At 36.6% G+C, this 27,760-nt stretch overlaps 1 protein-coding gene across 3 annotated transcripts in view; it reads left to right on the top strand.

The window, feature by feature from the left end:
• Nucleotides 1–27,760, top strand: part of HELZ (helicase with zinc finger) — a 176,704-nt gene that overhangs the window by 102,784 nt on the left and 46,160 nt on the right. For all 3 annotated transcript variants that reach the window (XM_032179047.2, XM_032179045.1, XM_032179046.2), the window contains 6 exons: nt 6,751–6,934; nt 8,673–8,901; nt 16,040–16,244; nt 20,902–20,953; nt 21,746–21,936; nt 24,244–24,451. In XM_032179047.2, the coding sequence (XP_032034938.1) occupies nt 6,751–6,934; nt 8,673–8,901; nt 16,040–16,244; nt 20,902–20,953; nt 21,746–21,936; nt 24,244–24,451 (1,069 nt within the window). The remainder of the gene's footprint in view (nt 1–6,750; nt 6,935–8,672; nt 8,902–16,039; nt 16,245–20,901; nt 20,954–21,745; nt 21,937–24,243; nt 24,452–27,760) is intronic.

The following is a 27,760-nucleotide window of genomic DNA, read 5'->3' as shown; positions in this document are numbered from 1 at the left end:
TCAGTACTCACTTGATAAAATCCTAGCCAAAAGCAAAGAAACTTGACATTTTGGTTAGTCTGTGCCATTTAATTTTAGGAAAAGGTAAACTTTTCTTTAAATATTTGAAATATTGAAAATAACTTTAGGGGTCTCCTTTATCATTTTTGCGCTCAAGTTGGAAACCACTGGCCTAGAAATTAGCCATGGTTATGGGTGGGAGGGATGACAGGAAGCGGCAAGCAGGGCCTGAAATCCAGAAGCCTTGGTGGCCCTGCGGTGACATCAGGGATCAGAGCTGAGCCTTGATCCTTGATCCTGAGGTGGGATTGATGTTTGCCAGAGGCTCAGTTTCTCAGCCTGGGTTACTTGTTCATTCACAGTGACCTGGTGTGTTTCCCAGGAAACCTATAAACTACAGGATAAATAAGGTGCCGGTTTATGGACTGTCAGTTTTACTCAAAGGTTTTTTTTTTTTTTTTAAATATTTGTTCATATTAAAAGATCACAAAGATAGCTCACTTTAAAGGTCTTGTGACCTTTAAATATTAAACATGTAACTTTAGAGACATTTCAAACCACCTTAACTTTCACCAGAGCATGGTTGTTCAGACAGTGTCTTCAGCCCCCATAAGTTACTATAGTCAAAAATTTTGAGACACATTGCTCCAGGACTCTTTCTGCAAGGGGCAAAAACTGACCCTGTTCACCTCAGCTAAATACCAGTGTAGGCGTTTTGAATTTTTGAATACCAGTATAGGCATATTTGGATACTAATATAGGTTTATTTGGACAGTAAGATGATTTTAGAAGCTCTGGGCTTTTATTGATGGTATGTAATTTAAAGGTGAAACTCAAATCTATTTTGTGTTACAAAACAAGCAGAGCAAGTGGCATCAGTTACATTCATAGGGGAAAATGATATCTTTTATAAAGATTCTGACTAATACTTAGGAGGGCATTTGAAGAGTTTACATTCCACTATTAGGAAAATAAGACAGTCTTACATAGAGTTAAAATCAAAATGAACTTAAAAAAAAAAAAAGGTTGGAATTAAAAGTAAAGTTCAAGAACTTCAAGTTGAAGGAATACTCATAGCATTTGTGCTGTGTGTAATTCTCCTTTGTTTAGACAATATGCTTATTATTTTACGTATCTTGTGCTTTGTACATTTGAAATTGTGTCTTTCACATGCTTAAAATTATAGAAGGAGACTGAGAAAGATCATTTTTTTTCTTGATTCTGAACTTATATCCCACAGTAATGAAATGGTTTCAATTTAATGCCAGGCTGAAAAAAAAGTACAATTTAAATACTAAGCACCAAAGATATGATTTTTTTTTTTTTTTTTTTTTTGAAACAGAGTCTCTCTTTGTCACCCAGGCTGGACTGCAGTAGTGTGATCACGCAGCCTTGACCTCCTGGGGTCAGGTGATCCTTTAGCTTCAGCCTCCCAAATAACTGGGACTATGGGTACACACTACCACGCCTAGTTAATTTTTTAAAAAATACATATTTTGTAGAGATGAGGTCTTACTATGTTGCCCAAGCTAGTCTTGAACTCCTGGGCTCAAGTGATCCTCTCACCTTGGCTTCCCAAAATGCTGGAACTAGAGGTGTGAGCGACCACACCGGGCCAAGGTATAGTTCTTAACCTTGAAAAATTCAGTTGGAAGGGAGGAGCTATGGATAATAATCATAAGATGGTGTTATCTGAGAGGTAGACAGAGTTGTACAGATATACAAAATGAATCCATTGGGCTTGGTGGGACCTGAGGCATAGAGGAGAATGTGGTTTTTGCCTCATATGTTTTGAGAATCTGCAGTTAATTATCTATATTTATAATTGTTACATCTCCCTAACAGGTTGACCTTTTTATCATTTTTAAATGTCCCTCCTTGGCCGGGTGCGGTGACTCACGACTGTAATCCCAGCACATTAGGAGGCTGAGGTGGATACATTGCTTGAGCTCAGGAGTTCGAGACCAGCCTGGGCAACATGGTGAAACCCCGTCTCTACAAAAAAATACAAAGAAATTAGCTGGGCATGGTGGCAGGTGCCTGTAATACCAGCTACTCAGGAGGCTGAGGTGGCAGGATGGCTTGAGCCTGGGAAGGGGAGGTTGCAGTGAGCTGAGATTGTGCCACCACACTGTAGCCTGGGTAACAGAGCTAGACCCTGTCTCAAAAAAATAAAATAAAATAAATATCCCTCTTTATCTTAGTACAGTTTTTTGTTTCAAAGTTGATGTGTCTGACATTAGTATAATAATTTCAGCTTGTTTATAGTTGCTGTGTGCGTGGTATATCTTTTTTTATTATTTTACATTCATCTTGTTTACATGTTTGAATCTAAAGTGCATATTCTATAGACAGCATATTATTGGATCTTGATTTTTTAAAAAAAGCTTGAAAATCTCTGCCTGTTTGTTTGGTTTTGTTTTCTTTTGTTTTTGAGACAGGGTCTTGCTCTGTCACCTAGGCTGGAATGCAGTGACACGATTATGGCTCACTGCAGCCTTGAGCTCCCTGGGCTCAGGTGATCTTCCCACCTCATCCTCCTAAGTAGCTGGGACTACAGATGCATGCCACCATGCCCAGCTAGTTTTTGTATTTTTTGTAGGGACGGAGTTTGGCTATGTTGCCCAGGCTGGTCTTGAACTCCGGGCTCAAGCGATCCACCTCCCTCGGCCTCCCAAAGTTCTGGAATTGCAGCCATCTTTGCCTTTTGATTGGGGTTTTTAATCCATTCACATTTAATGTTACTGATATGGTTGGATTTACCTCAGCTCTTTATCTATGTCTTATGTAGTTTTTGATCTCCTGTGTCTTCTTTATTGCCTTCTTTTGTATTAAGTGCATATTTTCTAGTGTCACATTTTAATTCCTGTAATTATTATTTTTTCTTTTTTTTTTGAGACAGAGTCTCACTCTGTTGCCCAGGCTGGAGTGCAGTGGTACGTTCTTGGCTCACTGCAACCTTTGCCTCCCTGGTTCAAGTGATTATCATGCCTCAGCCTCCCAAGTAGCTGGAATTACAAGTGCCTGCCACCACGCCTCTCTAATTTTTATATTTTTAGTAGAGGCAGGTTTCACCATGTTGGCCAGGCTGGTCTCAAACTCCTACTTCAAGTGATCCACCCACCTCGGCCTCCCAAAGTGCTGGGACTATAGGTGTGAACCACCATGCCCAGGCATTTCTTTTAATTATTTTTTAATTATATTTTTTGAGTTATTTTCATAGTGGTTTCTTTAGGGCTTACAATATACATCTTAATTTATCAGAATCTACTTCAGATTTTTACTAAATTAATTCCAATGAGCTATAGAAACTATACTCCTACATAGCTCTATTCCCCCTTCCTTTCTGTGCTATTATAGTATATTTAATATACCTATATATAACAAACTATATATATTTTTATAATTATTACTTTATATAATTTTATGTTTTTTAAAAATTCTGAGAGAAGGGTGACAAGTACATATTTATGGAGTTTGCTGTATTAACCTTCACTTCTCTTCGTGGATTTGAGTTACCATCTGGTGTCATTTTTTACCTACCTCCTTTGTGCCGTTATTGTCAAACATATTACATTGTTATATATTATAGCCTAACAATACAATTATATACATATGGGTTTATGCAGTTACTTTTTAAATCAGTTAAGAGGAGAAAGAAGAAATATGTTATTATACTGTCTTCTATAATTACCCACATAATTACCTTTACCAAGATTCTTTGTTTGTGTGGATTCGAATTATTGTCCGGTATCACTTGCTTTCAGCCTGAAGAACTTCCTTTAGTATTTCTTGTAAGGTGAGTCTGCAAGTGAGGAATTCTCTTAGGTTATATTTCATCTGGGCATGTCTTTATTTTGCCCTCATTTTTGAAAAGTAGAATATAAGATTATTAGTTGAATTGGTTGGATTTTTTCTTTTAGCACATTGAAATATGTTTTCTCACTGCTTTCTGGCCTCTATTGTTTCTGTTGAGAAATCTGTTAGTCTTACTGGAATTTCTTTGTAAGTGATGAGTTGTTTTTCTCCTGCTGTTTTCAAGATTTTATTTTTGTCTTTGACTTTAGTTTTTAATATGGTTGTCTGGGTGTGGGTCTCCTTGCATTTATCTTACTCAAAGTTCATTGAGCTTGGATGTATAGCTCAGTGTTTTCCATGAAATATGACAAATTTTTAGCCATTATTTCTTTGAAGCTTTTTTCTGCTCCTTTCCATCTTTGCGCTCCTTCTGTTCTCCCATCAGATGCATGTTGGTGAACTTAATTGGTGTTCCACACTTCTTTGAGGCTGTTCTTTTTTCTGCATTACTTTTTCTCTCTGTTCTTCAGATTGCATAACTGCTATGTATTTTCACGTTTGCTGATTCATGCTTCTGTTATTTCAAATCTACAATTGACTCCTGGCAATAAATTTTTCATTTCAGTGTTTTTCCTTTTTCACTTCCTGGGGCATAAATTGCCCCACGGTGTGATCCAGCTGCCATGGGTCTCTTGGCAGAGGCAGAATGTTGCCAGTTTGTGAGCCTTCCTCTCACCGTCTCCTGGGCAGAACTTATGGAGCAGTTGTTGGGGGAGGACATGGAACTTGCTCCTCACTGCTTTTCCCAACCTGCATCCATCCTGTGGAGCAGAAGCTCTGTGTGTGCTGTATGTTTGTGTGTAATCTATGCTGCCGTCCAGGTGCTTCCATCTAGCTGGTGCCGCTACCAAGTGTGGCTCTTCTGCAGTGCACATCAGGGGAGGTTGGGATCTGCTGATGTTCATTGGCTGCTGAATCTACCCAGCATAGGTCTTCTGTCCTAGGAAGCTAGAGAAAATGCAAACCGTCAATGGGCTGCCAAGGCCATTGGATCAGCTCTCCTGCAATGCAGAGCTATGTAGGAAAGAGGGACTGCACTGCCACCCACTGTCCCACTCCTTATCTAGCAGGAGATGGGGGTTGGGGAACAGGTACCACCTGACTACTGCCAACTGCTTATCATAGGCCTTCTGCAGCACAAAGCTGTGAAAAATGAAATCTGCCAATGTTTACCAGTTGCCAAAAGTACCTGGAATAGGAGGGAGCTAGGGAGATGGAAATTGCCCCTTGGCCATTGAAACAGTTCTGTAAGACAGAGCTGTGGGGAAATGGGGGCAGTCCATAGCTTGTAGTCCTCAACCTTCCACTGTTCTCAGTGAGTTTTTACAGGTTTTGTTGAATAGATAGATGCTTCTCAATTTCTTGTAACCTCTTTGATCTGTCTTTAGAGACTTTGAATGATTGTCTTTGCTAATTTTGACCAGCTTAAAAGATGTTTGTCTGGGAGAGAGGTTTCCCAGAATGACTCATATCATCATTCTAAGTCTGTTTTTTGACTACACAACAGGAGGATAAAGTGCAGAAATGGTTGTGTGTTGCTTAGTGGTGGGGACTCTGTGGGGTGGGAGGGCACAGCAGAGGTGTCTCCCAACTCATCTATCCCCACATCTAACCACGTGGGTAAAGATAATTTTTTTCTTACTACTTATTGCAGTAGACTCAGTATGTCTACTCTGTTTCCTGATAGTGAGAATGCCATGTCTTTAGTCTAGTTTGCTCTTCACATTCACTGGGTAGTCTGTGTATGTGATGCACTTGCTGCTGTATCATAATAACAATAGGATGACTGTAGTCCTTACCTCTGTAGTTCACTGAATTTGTATCTGGACATGGGAACTGCTTCGTAGTCAATAACCAAGTTTTTCAAAAGATGAAAATTGTCAATTTTTATTAAATATATTTAATATTATAAATTAAAATAGATACTGTTAGTAAATAATAAAGAAACGATGTACTTAAAGACATTTAAAAACATACCTCCTTCCTCTGTATGCCCCTAGACTCTTGACTGACCCTCTATTGTGCTTGCCTTATATATATATTTTTATTATGACTGTCTTTTCTAAATAAACCATAAGTTCTTCTCAGTAAGTAGCAGGCAAGGAACATGTTTTATTATTTTTTGTACCTTCTCCACTGTGCCAAACATTGAAACTGTTTGATCAGTTCATTGAATTAAAATAGAACAAACTATCCTAAAAACCCTATCATAATCCAATAATTGGGTTCTGAAAAATTCAGTTGCATAAACTGTGGCATTGCTTTATTGCAAGGTTAATGAAATGGCTTGGCTGGACTTGTACCACCAGCAGGCAGTGAATTCTGAAAGTCTGTCTCTGTGATCCAAATGTGGCCTAGTCCCAACTGTGGTTTGTGTCAGTTGGTGGCTGTTGGCTGGTCTGCTTAGTTATATCAGTGAGGAAGGGGACAATGTTAGACCTTGTACTTCTGGGACTTAGTGATGTCACTGATGACAGGAAGCTTCTAGTTGGTTGGTTAGTTTCATTGGCCTGATGTGGAGAGAGTGGACTGAGAATTACTGGGGCCGTGAGAACTTGCCTTCCCTAGAATCACGGCCTGTCTTTTTCCCACGCAGGAACTTGAGCTTGTTCCTCCCTACGCAGGAACTTGGGGGCCAATAGCATTGTCCCTGATTTTCATGTTTTCACTGGTTGTATTATTGGAGAATTTTACTGTTTAAAATGTAAGTGAAAAATTTATATTCTCATTCAGTTCACATTAGCAAAGCATTACTCCCATTTAGAGGTAGTTATTTTTTTTAAATGACATCTGCTAAAATGGGATCCTTTATAAATCAGTTTCAGTTACAATATTATTTTCTCCAAACATTGGTGATAACTTTAATATGTATGTGTGTGTTTGTTTTTAAAGGTGTTTGAAGTGGTGGAACGTGTAGAAGAGTTAAGAAGGAAGTGGCCAGTAGCGTGGGGGAAGTTAGATGATGGCAGTATTGGTGTGGTGACTCCATATGCTGATCAAGTGTTTAGAATACGTGCTGAACTTCGAAAAAAGAGATTATCTGACGTTAATGTAGAAAGGGTGCTAAATGTTCAAGGTAAGTATCAATTGAAATGAATTCAGTCATTCAAATGCTTAAATCTAAAGTGTGTTCACATTGGATTCTTAATACTCAAGATCTCTTTTCTGAAGTTATGTGTTCATTTCATATCAAGTTCTTTAATGCCAGGTTTGGCAATTAAAGGTTGAATTCATTTACATGTTTATTAAGTTTTTATATCCAAATAAAATAAGTATTAACAAATATACCTTTTCTGTGACCATAATTATATCAATGTAACATAGTATATGTATGCTGTGAATTACAATCATAATAGTATATAACACATTCTGCTGTTATATGGTATCTGAGGATGAATTTCTTCATAAAGATTTTTATTTATAGACTTTTCTAAGTTTATAGTTAACAGCAACTCTTTTAAATTATCTTCATTTAATTAATTGCTATAAAATCTGTGCTTTTAAATATATGAAGCAACACTATGATGTGAACTCTAATTGAAGCCTGATACAATGTTAGGTTTTATGGTAATATCCAGCAGTAAGAGTAATATACAGCAGTGAGAGCATGGGCAAAAAATAGTTCTACTGTACCACGTGTTGTCCAGATTATACAGAATTTAGGTGAGCATTTTAGAAAGAACATTAGGAGTAATTAGAAAGCACCCGGAGGAGACTTAGGGTAGTGAATGGTCAAGAAACTGCCATGAGAAAACTAGGATTGTTTAGCCTGGAGAAGAGAAGACTAAGGATTGACATCAACATTCTATTGAGATTTGTCATAGGGTGAGGGAATAGATATGTTACTATTTGAAGCACATAAGAAAAAAATGATATATACCTAGACTTTCTGTAGACTTCTTTATGAAATCAGCTGTGTGTGCCCTCGTTGGCCAGAGACTAGATGACTGCTTCAACAAAGGGTCCTTATATTGGGTGGAACCTGGGACTAGACACTTTTAAGGTTGGTTCCAACAGTATCATTAAAAAAAATTTTTTTATGGTGGTAAAATACGTATGATGTAAAATTGACCATTTTAACCATTTTTATGCACATAAGTTCTGTGGCATTAAGTTCATTTACGTTATTGTGCAACAGTCATCACCATTCATCTCCAGAACTTTTTTGATCTTTCCAAACTGAAACTCTGTATGCATTAAATGCCCCCAATTCCTCCTTCCCTCCTGGCAGTCACCCTTCTACATTCTTTCTCTATGAATTTGACTATTCTAGCTACCTTATATAAATGGAATTATATAGTATTTGTCCTTTCATGACTGGTTTATTTCACTTAACATAATGCCTTCAAGGTTCATCCATGTTGTAAGATGTGCCAGAATTTCATGCCTTTATAAAGCTGAATAATCTATTGTATGTATATGCCACATTCTGTTGATCCATTCCTCTGTCCAGGGATACTTACTTGTGTTGCTTCCACCTTTTGGCTATTGTGAATAATGCTGCTATGAACGTGGATATACAGATATCTGTTTGAGTCACTCCTTTCAGTTCTTTTGAGTATGTATGTAAGCATGGAATTGCTGAATCATATGGTAGTTCTCTGCCTAATTTTTTGAAGAACTGCCACACTGTTTTCCACAGCAGCTGTACCATTGGACATTCTCACCAGCAGTGCATAAGGGTTTCAGTTTCTCCACATCTTTGCCAATGTTTGTTATTTAGCAATTACATTTTTAAAAAATGCAATGCTTTTATTATATCAGTGGTTCAGAATGGCAATCTTAAGTCTTTTCTTAAAAAATTTTCTTTGTAGGAAAGCAATTCAGAGTTTTGTTTCTTAGCACAGTACGTACAAGACATACTTGTAAACATAAACAGACACCAATTAAAAAGAAAGAGCAACTTCTGGAAGATTCCACAGAGGACTTAGATTACGGTTTTTTATCTAACTACAAGCTTCTCAATACTGCCATCACAAGAGCACAATCCCTGGTTGCTGTGGTGGGTGATCCCATTGCTCTGTGCTCTGTTGGAAGATGCAGGTAATTATGTGTTAATGTTGAGACATTAAAGGGGAAATGTGACATGATTTGTATCCCTATGTGTATGTTTATTCATATGACCTTCCGGCTAATTAAAAACAGGTTTATTATAGCCTGATATCCAATGGGAACACAAAAGCATATTACTTTGGATCTATTTATTGTATGCATAATTGTGTATTCATTGAGCCATTATTCAAGAGATATTTCCTGAGTGACTTCTAGGTTCTAAGCACTCTTCCTGCTCCTGAAGATACATCAGTGAACAAAATAGACAAAGATCTCTGCCCTTGTGGGGCTTACGTTTTATTGGTGGGGCTTACCTTTTACTGGTAAGGAGAGGAAGATTACCGTAAACTAAATAGGAATATTATGTAGTATTTTACATGGTAAGTTGAATGGAAAGGAAAATTTTAAGAGGAATTAGGAATGATGGGGATGGTGCAGACTGGCTTGTGATTGTAAATAGCGTGGTGAGAGCAGACCTCACTGAGAAGCTGACTTGGAAGTGAGGGAGAAGCTATTTGGGTTAAAAGTGCTCCAGGAAGAAGCAACAACTAGAGCGTGGGTCGAGCTGGTTTCATGCATGTGTTTCTCTTTGATGGATATTAACTTTTGTATCCCTTGGTGCCTCACTTTTTCCGTTAATTGTTCTGATTTTTGATGAATTTCCTTCTGCTGTCTTGCTCTCTCAAGGCTTCTCAATGTAGATAATTCCTTGTATCTGGTTAATCCAGAAGATCTTAACATTAGGGGGTTAGACGTGGTCATTACTTGTCTTTCGACAGCATTATTAGTATTCATTAGACTTTAGTTTTAAGGAACAGTTTCTACTAAATATGGCTAAAATATCAACCTACACACCACAATCTTTCCTTATACACTTGTGACTTATACCAATTAATTGGAATTTTAACTGTACAAAGCCAGTAATAGAAGATTTGGCCTTTTGAGTATTGAAGAACTGTGCTAGCATTAAAAAAAAAAAAAGCAGTTGAACAGATATTTGTAATATTCTTTTGTGAAAAAGAAAGAAATACACTAGGGATTACTTAAAATTTTATAAGTATGCTAGTACCTGTCATAGGAAGTTCAGAATAGTAAAAAGAGATGTAGGTAGTCCTGAATCTGCCTTGGGTAATTATTTCTTTTTGATATGTTAGAATTAAAGTAGACAAAACTATTAGGACATGGCACTCTTTAAATCAGTTTTTTTTTTCTTACAATATAGATAATGACAGCACTTCATTATCTATTTTTGTGTTCTAGCAGGAAGAAAAATTCTGGGAAGGGAGACTATTTGGGACCTTTAAGAATAAGTTTCATGTATTAGAATTTAAGACCGCTCAAAAAGTTAATATCCTTTATAGGGGAAAGCTATCATCAAAGGAATCAAGTAGAGTTTTAATTTATGAAAAAAAATTTTCTTTTTTAAAAAACAAAGCTTGAAGGTCTGTAACTTATTTATCTATAAACAATTCTGTTGTAATATCTTTAATTTCATACTTTAAAAATATATTGCCATGCATTTGTAGTCACTAATGACAAATTGTGACTACAAATTGTCACAATTGGAGGCGGGAGAATATCTTTTTTTTTTTTTTTTGAGACAGAGTTTCAGTCTTGTTGCCCAGGCTGGAGTGCAATGGTGCAATCTCGGCTCGCTGCAACCTCCTGCCTCCTGGGTTCAAGTGATTCTCCTACCTCAGCCTCCCGAGTAGCTGGGATTACAGGCATGTGCCACCATGCCCAGCTAATTTTTTGTGTTTTTAGAAGAGATGGGATTTCTCCATGTTGGTCAGGCTGGTCTCAAACTCCTGACCTCAGGTAATCTGCCTGCCTCGGCCTCCCAAATTGCTAGGATTACAGGCGTGAGCCACTGCACCTAGCTGAGAATATCTTAATTCTGAGTTACAAATGAATAGAAGAACCAAGTATATCAAGGAGTCTACTAATTTTCCTTTCATCCTAAGAATTTTACTTTATGTTACTTTACTAGTCATCGTAAGTATATTTGGTTAGAATGTTGCTTGTGGTATTTTACCAGTTTTGCTTATATTTATTATTTGATAAGTGAGACGGCACATACAATTTGATTAGAATGTAATATATTAAGGCATGTGTTGAAAACAACTAGAAACTCTTAGGGGAGTAAATGGATATAAGAATAGTGTTCCGGCCAGGTGCAGTGGCTCACACCTGTAGTTCCAGCACTCTGAGAGGCCCTGGTGGGTGGATTGCTTGAGCTCAGGAGTTTGAGATCACCCTGGGCAACATGGCAAAACCTTGTCCCTACAAAAAATACAAACTTTAGCTGGGTGTGGTGGCATGTGCCTGTGGTCCCAGCTACTCAGGAGGCTGAGGTGGGAGGATTGTTTGAGCCCAGGAGGTTGAGGCTCTAGTGATCATGCCACTGCACTCAGCCTGGGTGACAGAGCAAGACCCTGTCTCAAAGAAAATTAAAAAAAAGAGTAGTGTTAAGCCACATTAGTTTTGGGCTCTCCCTATAAATAACTCCAAATATATTTACCAACCTGAATATTTTTAAAGAAACCATTACCCCTTTCTTAAAGAGTCATATTATATTGTGAATTGCATGAGATCAGCATTTTTCATCCATTCTCTGACAGAAATCATTACTTTCTTAGAGCAAATGGGTGAATAATTCTTCCTGAGGCCATGTTCTCAGAATTATCCAGGGCTAATTTTTAACTTCAAAGCTGAGTCTACAGTTGCCTGTTTCTTACTACTCAGCTGGGAAATGTCAAGGTATACACATTAATTGATAAGTTAAACAGAATATTTTCAGGGAAGTAAATATATTATGTTGAGTGAACAAAAAACATACATTTCATAGTTACATGGCAATGTTGATTGTCTGCTTTATTTGTACAGTTTAATCATGGCTGTAGCCCAAGAATTGATAGTTGGGGCATATGGATATTTAAGCTTTAATCTCACTAATTTAATTAGATATTAATTTACTCTCACAATACAAGTAAGCCCAGAGAATATAATACGATTCTTGGGTCCTGTAAAAATGGAAGAGTGAGTTCTTTGTAGTTTGAGTTCATTAGGACTGTTTTCCTGCCTTTTTCATTTAATATTTTCAAAAAAACTAATCTATTCCCAAATATCAATCAAGTTTTTAAGGAATACTTACTGTGTATATTATACCAGTTCAGAAATCAATCAGTTATATATTCTTTTTTGTTGTATTTTTAAACACATTTTTTTCTGTTAATCAAAAATGTATATAGTGAAGATCCTCCCCCTCTCTCACCAAGCTAACAAGTATTAATAGTGGCTGCTGTTTATTGACAGCTTTCTTTGAGCCAGGTGCTGGTTTATGTGCTTTGCACACATTGCCTCATTCACTCCTTCTAACAACCCTATAATGTGGGTATTTTATTTGCATTTTAAATGGGCAGCCTGATTCAGAGAGATTAAATTGCCCAGGGTCACATAGCTATTATGTGGTTCACTCAAACAGATGTCAGATTGACTTCAAAACCCACATTCTTCTCTCTGGTTATGCTGCCTTTCCCAGAAGTGATGGACATGCTTAGATAAATCTGCACGGAATGGCAGGAGGCTAAGAGGAGAGTGATAACCTTTCTTCAAACCAAGGTGTTTGGAGAAGGTCTTCCCTTGAACTGAATTTCTTCATTTAGGACATTTTATTTACCCTGTGAAATATAAACATATTTCATGTATGTGTAGAGATGTATGTATATGTGTGTACACACACACACACACACACACACACACACACACACACACACACACACAGTGACCTAAGGACACCAAGTGATTTTTTGGTGTTTTATCAGTGATCCTAGAAGTAAGGTTAACACAGAAAGAAAATCAAACTTTGTGTTCAGGCAGTGATTAAAAATAAGGTTACATCCTTTGAAATGCCTAAAATTATATTACAGTGTAATACACACTTGGGTTTTTAAACCAATAGTACTGAAAAAATGGTTAACATAATATTATGTTAACATTTTAGGGAGGGGGCTGAGAATTGATAAAATCTTTAACCAGAGTGGTGAATTCTTGTCCTTATTCTATTGTGATCTGTCAATTATCTGTATTCAGAAATGCTTCATAATTGTATACATAGTACTTTGGTAAAGTGTTGGGGAGTTCAAGGGCCAGTGTGAAGAGAAAAAAGGAAAAATTTTAGCTTTAAAACCAAGAATTTTTGAAGGAAAGAAGCATTACCCTGAAAGTTTAGAAGTGAGACACAAATGTCATTTCAATAGTAAGGAATAATAATAATAGTAGTGCTGGTGCCCCACTTTACACATGAAGAAACTGAGGTATAAACAGAGGCTAAGTAATCTGCACAAAGTCACACAGCTACTGAATGATAGAGTCAAGATTTCAGGCTAGTTCTAGAATCCATGTGCTTCACCATTTTGCTATATCAATGGTGCCAAAAAAAAAAAAGTCAGATTTAACATGCAAATTTCAGGTCACTTTTGGAGCCAGTTTAACTTGATTAACTTGTAGTAAGTAGTTAATGTTACTTTTAAATTGGTATACGTTAACTCGAAGGCTGTTTCTTTGAAATCCCTAGAATCTTCTGGTAGGCGAAGACTGTCACCAAGCTCCAGCTTTTTGTGAAGTATGAGGTTGTTTGACTTAACTCATGTTACTTCAAATTCTGTTCATTGCAGTCAAGGTCAGTGAGGGTGATATAGGAACAGGGTATGGAGTTTTAAAAGGTAGCTTAAAAATAGAGCAAGTTCTAGCATTTTGGCTGTGAAAGCTGGAAATGAAAAATGTAATAAGAAATTGATATTAAAAATTGAGCTAGAGGCTGAATACAGTAGCTCATGCCCATAATCCTAGCACTTTGAGAGGTCAAGGTGGGAGGATTACTTGAGGCCAGGAGTTTGAAACCAGCCCTGGCATCATAGCGAGACCACATCTCTACAAAAAAAAATTTTAAAAATTAGCCAGGTGTGGTGGCATACAACTACAGTCCCAGCTACTCTGGAGGCTGAGGTGAGAGGCTTGAGCCCAGGAGTTCAAGGTTACAGTGAGCTGTGATCATGCCACTGCCCTCCTGCCCTTCACTCTGAGTGACAGCACGACCCTGTCTCTGAACAAACAAATAACTGAACTAGACAGAGTAAAAGTCAATCCATTCTTTCCTTGGCGTTTTGCTTTGTCTTGAAGTCCGACGCAAACCTGAAATGCCACTCTGTGAAACTGATACTTTATCAATTAGACTAAAAATACCTTTCTTTTGAATGTAGTATGTAATAGAATTGTATTGATAAATATTCATGCAGTTGAATATTGTGGCTATTCTTATTAAAAGGGTGGGAAAGTGGATGGATTTTAGATCCTGAGTGCTATATAAGATAGTCCTTCCCTATATTTTCTCATGTTATGATGAGAAAAAAAGCACAATTCCTTCATTGGGGTTCTTAAAAATAAAGGACAGCTTTTCAGCATGCGTTTCTTGGCAACACACATTTCCAGCAACTGCATGACTGTCTTATTAGCCTTAGTCTTATAGTCAGAAGTACATATTTAATATTTTATAGCATTTTTATTTTTCTGTTGTTTACATATAGGTCTAATATTTTTTCTGAACCCATTTGTTTATTTTTTGTTTATTCATTCCATTTAAAATCTTTTATTTTTTCTTATTAAAATTCTTTTTTCAACAGCTTTATGGGTACAAGTGGTTTTTGGTTACATGGATAAGTTGTATAGTAATCAAGTCTGGGCTTTTAGTGTACACCTCACCTGAATAGTGTACATTGTATCCAACAGATAGTTTTTTATTCCTTACCCCTCTCCCACCCCGTTACCTTCTGAATCTCCAATATCTTAATTCATTTCTTAAACTCATCTTCAAAAAACTAGGAAAGATGCATATAAGGCATATGTAAGAGAAGCATAGTTTGGAATTAAACTCTGCAAAGTTTTATGAATATATTGATAACCCAATTCCCACTCATTTACTAACTTTTATAATATAAACCTTTTCATTTATGCTTCTTGAAGCCATCTTGATTACCTACTGTCCACCTGGACACAAGGATACCAACTTGGGAAGAAACCATATCACATATCTTTTATAACATAATAAAACATTATTTGAACCTCTCATATTAAACATAGGTATGCATATTTATAATAGTCATTTAAAATTTAAAAACTATATGTTGTCTTTTTAATATGTATTTAATAATTTTAATATTTAGAAATCAATTTTCAAACCTAGGAACAACAGTATACAAATGCAACAAGTTTTGAATGTGTTTTTCTCCTTTAGCACTTATGAATTTGATTAAGAAATGAATAATCAGCATTAAAATTAGCATTCCAACTTCCTATATTTTTCATAATTCATTTAACCCTTATAACTTAGTTAATGGTATAAGTTGTGCTTGTGACAAGCACCTGTTAATTAAGAGAAAAATACAGAGTAGCTGATTATTTCTTAAGAATCCTCATGAGGATTATCTACTTTGTGGCTCAAATTTATGTCTTGAGTTGGCTTTTCTTAGTCATCTAACACTAGGCTACTTTGGCCTTATAATTCAAATATATACACACCCACATAGATACACACACATATGTGTATCTATGTGTGTGTATATATATGTGTGTGTGTATATATGTGTATGTATGTGCATATATACACATATACACACGTGTATATGCATATGTATATAAATTAGAATTATATGATTATATTCATTATATTGAATTTTATATATATGTATATAGTAAGTATGCCTAGAAGTACAAATTTTATGTGAAATGAGTTGCCATCAGTTTTGAAAATTTATTATGTGGGTAATAAAAAACATCATTTTTAATTAGTGTGTATAGGTGAGGACTGACCATATTACTTGCATTGATGAGTCAAGTTAATGGAGAGCCTGTTTTATATGTACTGTAATACAAGGTATGACTATAGTTTCAAAATCAAACTTCTGGAGTCTTGTGATCTGGTAGAAAGATTTTATCTCAATCATAGATAACTATTGGGTTTAAGGATTTGAGGTTGGGGGTGGAATTTGAGATTATCTTTAGTTATTTATATGTTCATTTCTGTGATCTCATCCATTGAATTGTAATCTGATCTTGTAAATCTTTTCTGTAGGAAATTTTGGGAACGGTTTATTGCCCTGTGTCATGAAAACAATAGCCTACATGGAATCACTTTCGAACAGATCAAAGCCCAGTTAGAGGCTTTAGAACTAAAGAAGACATACGTGTTGAATCCGCTGGCACCTGAATTTATCCCCCGGGCTCTAAGACTGCAGCATTCAGGAAGTACCAACAAACAGCAGCAATCACCACCCAAGGTAAAGCCTCTGTTAATGAAATTGAAGAGGTTAAAGGGAGAAAACTGCGCAGAAGTGCCAAAGGTTTATTGGGCTGCAAGTTACTTTAAGTGTTGGAATTGAAGGTTACATTTGGCGGCAAGCGGTTTCTGCAAGGAACTTGTTTAGTGTGGACATGTAAGTGAAAATACAGTATGGTGTTTAGTCATGCTTAATGTTATAATCATTCTCAAACAATTTTTAATACCTGATAACTTCTGGTATCATTTATATAAAATAACCTTCTAATCCTCTCTACTGATAGAGTTGTTTTAGTGAGATGTGAATAAAACAAAGAAGTTTAAAAGATTAGCACACTTACTAAAACATGTCCTTATATTCTTTATAAGGAATAATGTTATAATAATGATATTTGTATAAAGCAAATAATTCTGAACCTTTACTGATGACCGATTGATTTGAGGTGGTATTTGACAGAGTAAAAAAATCTGGCTGACTTGAAGATGACTTTAATTGATTTTGACCCATATTTCTTGTATAGAAGCATTCCAGTCAGAGGGAGTGGAGCAGGGGAGTCAAGGCCATTTCCACTTTTGAACTATAGTTATTTTGGACAGAGACAGCTGGCTTATTTGCTAGAGTGCCTGAAAAAAATGCTTGCACTTAGCATCTAGAAAAAAAAGTTCTGAGACTGGCATGTTTAGTGTTTGTTCCGTTTTTGTTTTTTTTTTTTTGATATTTATAATCATCAGCATATTAAAGTTACCAATAAGAATTAAAAGAGTATGTCAGTTTTGCACTTCCTTTAAAAGATGTAAATCTTTTTTTTTTTTTTTTGAGAGGGGGTCTCTGTCACCCAGACTGGAGTGCAGTGGCACAATCTGGGCTCACTGCAACCTCTGCCTCCTAGGCTCAAGCAATCCTCCTGCCTCAGCCTCTGGAATAGCTGGGACTATAGGCGTATACCACCACGCCTGGCTAACTTTTGTATTTTTTGTAGAGATAAGGTTTAGCATGTTGCCCAGGCTGGTCTCAAACTCCTGGGCTCAGGTGATCTGCACAGCCTTGGCTTCCCAAAGTGCTGGGATTAAAGGCATGAGCCACCGCACCAGGCCAAAAAATGTAAATCTTAATCTATAAGCAGTAATTAATGGTTTAAATATTTTGAAAATCTTTTAGCTAAATAGGTATTCAGCTGAGAAGAGAACTATTCTCTGTGTTAATATACTGTTGTATATTCTTAGTTTAATAAAAATGGACCTAATGTGCAATAATACTTGTGATTTGGCATTTTTAGGGTATCACACATTATACATAAATGAATCTTGTAGATTTCTCAAGCCTATACTATTAATGTATTAGCTGTTTATTTATCAGTTAAGTTACTTCTATGTGCCAGATGTTATTGTAGGTGCCAAAGGAGCACAGATAAGCAAATTAGCCCCCGAGTCCTCCTGTGGCCATGTTGAAGGAGTGAGAGGAAGTGAGAGGAAGAGGAAGTAAATTGAAGGCAATTTCTAGCACGGAGATCTTGTTCAGAAGTTTATTGGATGGGTGGAGGTAGTGAGAGATTGGGGAAACATGTCAGAAACTGGAAGATAAGCTCAGTTAAGGCAGAGATTTTTGCCTGTATTATTTGTTGCTCTCACCTCTGTGCCTAGAGCAAAATCTGGCTCATAATAGGTACTTAGAAGTATTTTTTAAATGAATGAGTAAAGCTTAAGAGAGCTTTTACAAAAGACTCCCGGTATAAGAGAACAGGGGACGTGACTTTCATACATAGCTAGCTCTAGCTTAGTGCTACATTATTATTACTATTATTATTTTTTGAGACAGAGTCTTGCTCTGTCGCCCAGGCTGGAGTGCAATGGTGCGATCTTGACTTACTGCAGCCTCCGCCTCCCGGGTTTAGGCAATTCTTCTGCCTCAGCCTCCCAACTAGCTGGGACTATAGCCAAGCGCCACCATGCTCGGTAATTGTGTGTGTGTGTGTGTGTGTGTGTGTGTGTGTGTGTGTGTCTGTGTTTTAGCAGGACAGAGTTTCATCACGTTGGCCAGGCTGGTCTCAAACTCCTGACCTCAAGTGATCCGCCTGCTTTGACCCCCAAAGTGCTGGGATTACAGGCTTGAGCCACTGTGTCCAGCCTGCTACATTGTTATTTTGTTAATAAGCTACCAAACACTGTATATTTTATATAAACTAAGTAAATTTACTGTTCTATAGTTTCTTGCTAAGTTAAAATACAAAATACAGTGACTGGAGGATTGTATCCTGTACTGAACCATGTAGAATGCTGAGTTATACTTGTAGACATGCCACTATCTTTTTACTCCATAGGCCCGAATTTGCTTTTTTTATTTAGTGTACTACAGAGCACCCATAGTGCTGATATATATTGTCTAGCGTGCTTCCAGCTTTACAGTATAGGATTGCCCTAGATTATGGTTACTATTTTTTTATTAGTTTCCTATTGCTACTTGTAATGAATAAGCACAAACATAGTGACTTAACACAAATGGATTACCTGGCAATTTTATGAGTCAGATGTCTGAATCGGCTTGGTTGGTTTCTTTGCTCTGGGCTTCTCAAGGCCAGCATCAAGATACTGGCTTTCTGGGCCCTTATCTGGAAGCTCTGGAAAGAATCTGCTTCCAAGATCATGCAGGTTGTTGGTAGAATCCAGTTCCCTGTGGTTATAGGACTGATGTTCTTGTTTCCTTGGTGACTGTCAGCGGGGAATCATTCTTAACTTCTAGAGGCTTCTTACCAGTTCTCAACGGTGTCCCCTACATCTCAGAGCCAGCAGTGGTGCATTGAATCCTCCTTTCCCTGGAAATCTCTCTTACTTCCTCTTCCGCTGCGTCTCCCTTATTCCAGCCAGAGATATTACTCTGCTTTTAGGGCTCATGGGATTAGATTGGGCTCACCCACATAATCCAGGATAATCTCCCTATTTTAAATCTATAACTTTAATTTTCACAGAGTCCCTTTTGCCACATAACATATTCACAAGATCCAGGGATTAGGATGTGGGCCTCTTTGCAGGGGCCATTCTGCCTGCCACACTCTGATTAAATTGCTGTGTTTCCTCCACATGCTAAGCAGTTGTCCCTGGTTGTTGAGTCATTAGCAAATTAGTGATAGGTCTGGAGGATAAGAAATCTAAATGGTTTGTCACCATTTTGGAACTGTCTTATCTGCTGTTCGTGTCACTGGCTCTCCTTTCTTCTGTCAGTGTGTGTGCTACTGGCTGATCTTGTCTCTTCTAATTGCTCCTGCTTCTCATCTTCTACTTTTGCCATCTTGATGTTTGCCTTTTTCTCCTTTTTTTCTGTATGCTTTTCTTATCACTTCTCTATTCCTCACAGGTTTATATATATATATATATATATATATATATAGTTGGTGCCAATCACTGTGAACATTCTTTCTCTTGAGGTTAATGAACCAACTATGATTTTTTGGGGGGTCTTTTTCTGAATTCATGAGGCTTTTTTATGACTTTCTGACTTCAGCTGCCCTTCCTCACTCATAACCAATTGACCTCAAACCTTGTGTATTTACTGCTGATCTGAATATTTGCTCTTTCCAACAGTTAGGTAGGTAAATCAAACATCATTGTATTTTTGCTTTGGTCAAGAATGAATTTTTTTTCCTGCTGTAGACATAATCCCCTCTTTAGTTTTCAGATGTAATTTACAAATTTACAAATTTGTGTGTGTCTAAAGGTAAGTTGCACAATGTGCTACTTTTCCTCAATTGGCTTGATACGTGTTACTTTTAGCCCATGGGAAGAGAGAATTTTTTTTTTAATCCAGAAATTCAGAACCATTGTCTCTTCAAATACTGTTTCTGCCCAAATGTCATCCTTTTTAATGGTAGACTAAATATACCATTATGTGAATTTGCTATTGCTTATTTAATAAATCCTGCACTGATGGGCATGTAGATTGTTAACATTTATTACACACATAAACCATGCTCTCTGTGCCCAAATTCATGATTACTTCATTTGGATAAATTTCTGGAAGTGCAGTTACTGGGTTAACGTATGTACATTTTTGATGCTGTTGATATGTATTGCCATATTGCTGTCTAGCAGTTAGCTAGATTATCTCACAAGCAAATAATGACAGTTACCCTTTTCCTGTTTTTGTTTTTTTAAAGTAAATTTTATACTTTAATATACCGTGAATTATACTCAAAATGTCATAAATCCTAAGCCATATTTGCATTCTTTTTATTCTGTTAAAGTTTCTCATCCTCAAGAATTGAAGATTAACATTTTTACTTTGAAAAACAACTTCTGTGTTTTGTGATTTCTTAGAAAATGTATAGAGAAACTACAATTCTATTCCTGCAAAGGAATAGAATTTAAGTCTTGTTGCTTGCATATTTCATTTTAATGAAAAATATTCATAAAAAAGGAATTTTAGATACCCTTAATTTGAAACTGAGAAAACTTGAGGCCCAGCAATATTATTTGAGATGGCTGTGACCTAATGTTTAAAAAGAAAATTGGCTCAAAGCAGTCTAATGGTTATTAATTATAGACTCACAGTTTTTAGATTTTAATTATTGATGTGTACGTTAATTTACAAATGATTAGGAAAATGGTTATTGTTTTCTAATACTAAACATGTTTAAATTATTATACATTTGTGTTTTTCTTTAAAGGGGAAAAGTCTTCATCATACCCAGAATGATCACTTCCAGAATGATGGAATTGGTAAGTGGAAAAATTACCCTATGAAAACTTGCTTTTATGATGTAAGAGATTTTCCCCAGATTTCACCACAAGAAAGAGGAGGGTGGGGAGATGGTTTCACTCTCTCTCTTTCTCTGACAGACACACACAGTCACTTTGGAACCTCTCAATTTTTTTATTCAACACTTAGGGTTTTTTCAGTGCATTGATATGTTATTTCTGAAAAGGGGCGATTTTGTAGGTATTCATGTACATATCCAGAGGTTTTGAGGAAAAACATTGAAGCCTTTTATGCAACATAAATTTTCAGAAAATATTTATATCCTACAAATACCAGATCATAAAAATTTCAAGATAAAAAATTTACTTAAATGATTTTAAATATTGCATAGTCATGCTTTTAAAATAATAATTCCTTAACTTTCATATTGTATGTGGTTCTGTTACAATTGTAAGTCAAAACTTTATTCTGAAGAGTTGTATACTTTTTTAGACAAAAGACTGTTTACTAGGAGTGTGCGCGTAGCTTTCTCTCTTGAAAGACACATCCTGAGTTCCTCAGAAAATATTTAAAATTATGCTAGTTTATAAAAGGAATGCTTTGTATAATTCAAGTTAATTTTAGGAAGCATTATAAATTTTTTTTTTTTTTTTTTGGTAATATGCTTTACTTTTCCACGCTGATAATTCTTTGATGATGAGATATCTTAGGCAAACCTGGGAAATATATTTTGCTGTTGAATGATTTAAATTACTTTTTCTAGATGACTATGTACAGCTATTGAGTGCATCCTTTTTCTGTTTATTTTTCAGTTCAGCCCAATCCTTCTGTACTTATTGGCAATCCTATTAGAGCATATACTCCTCCACCCGCTCTTGGACCTCACCCAAATTTGGGAAAATCTCCAAGCCCTGTTCAAAGAATAGATCCTCACACTGGGACAAGTATTCTTTATGTACCTGCTGTCTATGGAGGGAATGTAGTTATGTCGGTGCCTTTACCTGTAAGTGGACATTCGAAATACTTTCTATTGAATCAAGTAAAATAGGTTTCACTAAAATGGTTCTAATCCCAAATAGTATTCTACCAACTTCTTTTTTAAAAAAAATTTTCAGTGCTGATAATCTTCTTTTAAAGCAAATGTTACCTCTAACCTTGAAATTATGAATTGTTGCTTACAATTTGTTATTAGGTTACTAGTGACTATGAAGAAATTATATTTCAATTTAGAAACCTTTGTAATATTTTGTTTTGTTTTTTTTTGAGATGGAGTTTTGCTCTTGTTGCCCAGGCTGGGGTGCAGTGGTGTAATCTTGACTCACTGCAACCTTCGCCTCCTGGGTTCAAGCGATTCTCCTGCCTCAGCCTCCCGAGTAGCTGGGATTACAGGCATGCACCACTACGCCCGGCTAATTTTTTTTTTTTTTTTTTTTTTTGAGACGGAGTCTCGCTCTGTCGCCCTGGCTGGAGTGCTGTGGCATGATCTTGGCTCACTGCAAGCTCCGCCTCCCGGGTTCACGCCATTCTCCTGCCTCAGCCTCCCTAGTAGCTGGGACTGCAGGCGCCTGCCACCACGTCCGGCTAATTTTTTTGTATTTTTAGTAGAGACAGGGTTTCACCGTGTTAGCCAGGATGGTCTCGATCTCCTGACCTCGTGATCCGCCTGTCTCAGCCTCCCAAAGTGCTGGGATTACAGGTGTGAGCCACCGTGCCTGGCCATGCCCAGCTAATTTTTTGTATTGGTAGAGATGGGGTTTCCCCTGTTGGTCAGGCTGGTCTCAAACTACTGACCTCAGGTGATCCACCCGACTTGGCCTCCCAAAGCGCTGGGATTACAGGCATGAGTCACTGTGCCCGGCCACCTTTGTGATCTTTTAAAATATTTTATTGAGGAAAATTGAGTTAAAAGTTAACGGAGCTAATGAATTGGTCCCGTTTTGTAAAGTGATGTTTTCATTTTATCTTTTTATTTTTGTATAAGTCAAAAACTGTTCCCGAGAAATACAGGACACAGAGAGGCTTGGATTAGTCTAGTTCACTTGGATCTAAATTGATTTGAGAAATTCCACATCTTGTGAAATCTTAACTACTACTTAAAAACATTACTTTATCCTTTGTAAGACTATAGATTTTTAGAGGCCATCCATCTTGTATATAAACCCATTTTCTCTTTCTTTAGAATTTTTCAATATTTTGTTAATTTGCTGACACGAGTATTTTCAATTCAGGAATTTTAGCCTTGGAAACAATTTCTTTCATTTAAGGCAAGCATTGTAATTTCAGGCTGAGATGATCATTGCCAAAGGTTTTTGGCAACCTTGCCCACACTCCAGAATGGGAAAATGCTTAGCTGCAAACATTTCTTAGCCATGTTGGTCAGGATAGTTCACAATCATGACAGCCAAGGAGAATGACTGTAAATGAGAAATACGTAATTCATGCTCACTCCCCATAGACTTCAGACTTTGGATTTTAGCAGAGTTATTTCTTCCAGATGGCTTGGCAACATTATACATCATCTACTTTAAATAGTAAGTCCCTTAGGATTTATATTTCACTTTACTAGGTCAAAGAGACTTCTATTTTGTAAGATTTCTGAGAGTTTGCATTTAACAGTTATAATAAAATAATAGGAGCAGTAGCTCAGATGTCATTGTATTTATTCCTTTTATGTTAATATGCAGAGATTGTATATCTAGACACACTTAAACAAGTTTTCTGTTTTTGTGTTTTAAGGTAGAGTTGAATTAAAAGCACAGATTTAAAAGTAATGACCTATTTGAATTTTACCTATAGTAAATGAACATTAAATGATGTGGTTACTCATATTAAGTTGGAATACCAGTTTTTTGAGTTGAGACTCCTTAGGCTAAGTTCTTCCTTAACTTTTCCCGCTGTCTATTAAACTATGTTTCTATGCAATTATGACTTTAAAAGATTATTTTTATGGTAATCTGACACGTATATATTCATATGGAGGGGAAATAAGTAAATACTATAAAATGATTTAATGCCTCAAGGAATAGTTACCAATTTTAAGCCCTCAGTTTCTTCCTAATCTGAAAAATGATCTATTTTCCATTACATACTAAAGGTTCAGGAAGCTGTTTTTTAACCAGTTAAGACACAATTGTTACCATTAGCATCAACTTTGTAGTTATTTATTTTGAGAAAATTAACATCTCTGTGTGTGTGTGTGTGTGTGTGTATGTAAGTCTTTGTATGTTTGCTTTTTCCTAATCAGCAGTAGTCTAGCAGTTTGCCTTCCAAAATGTACTTAATGCATGTATTTTATTTTTTAATAACCCAGGTACCATGGACAGGATACCAGGGTAGGTTTGCGGTTGATCCTCGAATTATTACACATCAGGCAGCAATGGCCTATAACATGAACCTATTACAGACACATGGACGAGGATCTCCTATTCCTTATGGCCTTGGACATCACCCACCTGTCACCATAGGCCAGCCACAAAATCAGCATCAGGAGAAGGATCAACATGAGCAAAATCGAAATGGTAAGTTGTACTTTGCTGTTCTCCTGTTCCTAAACTGATGTGGCTAAAGTTTTAGCCACATAGAAAGTTCCTTTAACTGTATGATAGTTAACTTTTTCATGGATTATAGACCTCTTTGAGAGAGAATCTACCAGCACTTTGGGAGGCTGAGGCGGGTGGATCACGAGGTTAGGAGATCGAGACCATCCTGGCTAACACGGTGAAATCCCATCTCTACTAAAAATACAAAACTTAGCCAGGCATGGTGGCGGGCACCTGTAGTCCCAGCTACTTGGGAGGCTGAGGCAGGAGAATGGCATGAACCTGGGAGGCAGAGCTTGCAGTGAGCCGAGATCATGCCACTGCACTCCAGCCTGGGCGATAGAGTGAGACTCCATCTCAAAAAAAAAAAAAGAAAAAAAAAGAAAAGAGAGAGAATCTAACATATAAACTATGGATCCTCTCTCCAGAAGATACAAATTATGTACACAGATACAAAATTGAGATGTAACCTCAGAGGGTCCTTTAGGTTAAATCCTACCACTTATGATTGGTGTCACTGAGTTTCTGAAAAAAATATTAAATTTGAATATTAAGAGTACTTTAAAATGGTAGTCATTTAAAATTGAGATAGAAGGTCCTCTCCTGTTAAACATTTTTCTTAACTCGAAATATTTTTGTGGTATACTAAGCATTAATCTTGTGGGATTGTTGATATAAAGGTTATTTTTACTACAAATCTGCTAGAATTACAAGGAAAAATTACTGTATTTTTTATTCAAGTTTATTGAGGTATGAGTTATATACAGTAAAATTCACCCTTTTAAAACGTATGTTGATGAGTTTTAACACATATCCAGAGTTGTTAACTTCCACCAAAATCAAGATACAAGATATTTACATATTTACAAAAAGTTTCTTCCCACCTTTTGCAATCCCATCCTCCAACCCACAGCCCTGAGCAACCACTGATCTGACATTTGTCCCATACTCTCTAGTATGTCATAAAAATGGAATTCTATAATTATTTGTGTCCAGCTTTGTTCACTTAGCTTAATGCTTTTGCTGTTCCCCCAGATTATATGTGTCAGTTGTTTGTTCCTTTTTACCATTAGTATTCAGTTGTATGGATGTACTGCAATATGTTTATTCATCCATCATTTGATACACATATTAGTTGTATCTAATTTTTGGCCCTTATGAATAGAGCTGCTGTGAACATACGTGTGAACGTGAACATGTTTTTATTTCCCTTGGGTAAATACCTGGGAGTGAGATTGCTGGGCATATTATAAATACATATTTAACTTTATAAGAAACTGCCATATTATTTTTCAAAAGTGGCTGAACCATTGTTCATTTCTACTAGTAATGTATGAGATTTCCGGTTGTTCCACGTTCTCATTTGCACTTGGTATGGTCAGTCTTTTTTTAAATTTTACTCTTGTTAGTGGATGTCTAATTATATCTCATTGTGGTATTAATTTACATGTTTGCATGTCCCTAATAATGAGTGATGTTGAGTATCTTTTTATTATGCTTATTTGCCATGTGTGTATCTTGTTTGATGAAACCTCTGTTTATATCTATTGCCCACTTTTTTATTGGGTTGATTGTCTTCAGTTATAAGAGCTCTTTATACATTCTGGATACTAATCTTTAATGAGATATATATTTAGAAAATATTTTCTTCCAGGATATAGCTTCCCCCCCCCCCCCCCCCTTTTTTTTTTTTTTTTTGCCTTTTAAAGACAGAGTCTTGCTGTGTTGCGCAGTCTGACCTTGAACTCCTGGGCTCAAGCAATCCTCTCACCTCAGCCTCCTGAGTATCTGGGACTACAGACACATGCCACTGTGTCTAGCTTTCATTTTCTTGACAGTATCTTTCAAAGAGCAGCAGCTTTTATTTTTGTTGAAGTCCATTTTATCCATTTTTTCTTCTATGGATCATGTTTTGGGTGTTGTGTCTTAAAAAAATATATCTAACCCAAGATCTTCTTTTATGTTTTTTTCTAGAAGTTTTATAGTTTTTAGCTGTTACATTAATTAGGTCCATTTTGAGTTAAATTTTATATATAGTGTAAGGGTAAGGACTGAGATTTTGTTGTTATTTTGTTTTAGTTTTGCATATGTATGTTCAGTGATTATAGCCTATTTGTTGAAAACTCTGTCCTTCCTTCATTGAACCACCTTGGCACCTTTGTTGAAAATCAGTTGATCCTATATGTGGATCATTTTTATTAATGCATATGTTTATGTTTACACCAAATATGCCGTCTTGATTATTATAGCTTTGTAAAAGTCTTTAAGTCAGGTAGTGTAAGTCCTCCAACGTTGTTCTTTTTCAAAATTGTCTATTCTAGGTCTTTTGCATTTCTATGTATTTTAGAATCAGCTTGTCAATTCCTACTAAAAAGCCTTCCGGGTTTTGGATTGACATTGTGTTTAATCTTTAGGTCACTTTGGGGAGAATTAACATCTTAACAATACTGATTGTTCTGATCTTTGAACAGAGTATATATCTCTCCATTTTTTTCTATTAGGTCTTTATTTTTTTTCAGCATTAAAAAAAGTTTTCAGGCCGAGCACAGTGGCTCATGCCTGTAATTCCAGCACTTTGGGAGACCAAGGTGGGCAGATTACCTGAGGTCAAGAGTTTGAGACCAGGCGTGGGCAACATGGAAAAACCCTGTCTCTACTAAAAATATAAAAATGATCCAGGCATGGTGGCGCATGCCTGTAATCCCAGGTACTTGAAAGGCTGAGGCAGGAGAATCACTTGAACCTGGGAGGCGGAGGTTGCAGTGAGCCGAGATCACGCCACTGCACTCCAGCCTGGGTGACAGAGCAAGACTCTGTCTCAAAAAAAAAAAAGTTTTCAGCATATACAGTCTTTGCACATATTTTGTTAAAGTGAAAGCTTAAATGAACATAAAGTGTTTAATTTATAATTTTCTCCTTCAGTAATACATTCCAAAAATACCAGTATGTTGTATTTTTATTTTCATTTAGTTCAGTATGCTTCCTAATTTCTCTTGAAATTAGACCCATGGATTATTTAGAAAGGTGCTTTAGTTGCTGATTATTGGTGATTTTCTAGAAATTTTTCTGTTACTGATGTGTACTTTAATTCCATTGTGTTAAGAGAACATATTTTGTACGACTTGAATGCTTTTGAGTGAGATTTGTTTCACAGCCCAGAATATGGTTTATTTTGGTAAACGTTCTGTGTGTACTTGAGAAACATAGATTGCTCTGTAAATGTTAATCAGGGGCCGGGCATGGTGGCTCATGTCTGTAATCCCAGCCCTTTGGGAGGCTGAGGTGAGC

Source organism: Hylobates moloch, unplaced genomic scaffold (genome assembly GCF_009828535.3).
Source record: "Hylobates moloch isolate HMO894 unplaced genomic scaffold, HMol_V3 SCAFFOLD_15, whole genome shotgun sequence".
NCBI lineage: Eukaryota > Metazoa > Chordata > Mammalia > Primates > Hylobatidae > Hylobates > Hylobates moloch.
The sequence above is the reverse complement of the archived record's forward strand: the minus strand, read 5'-3'. Positions and strand labels throughout refer to the sequence as shown.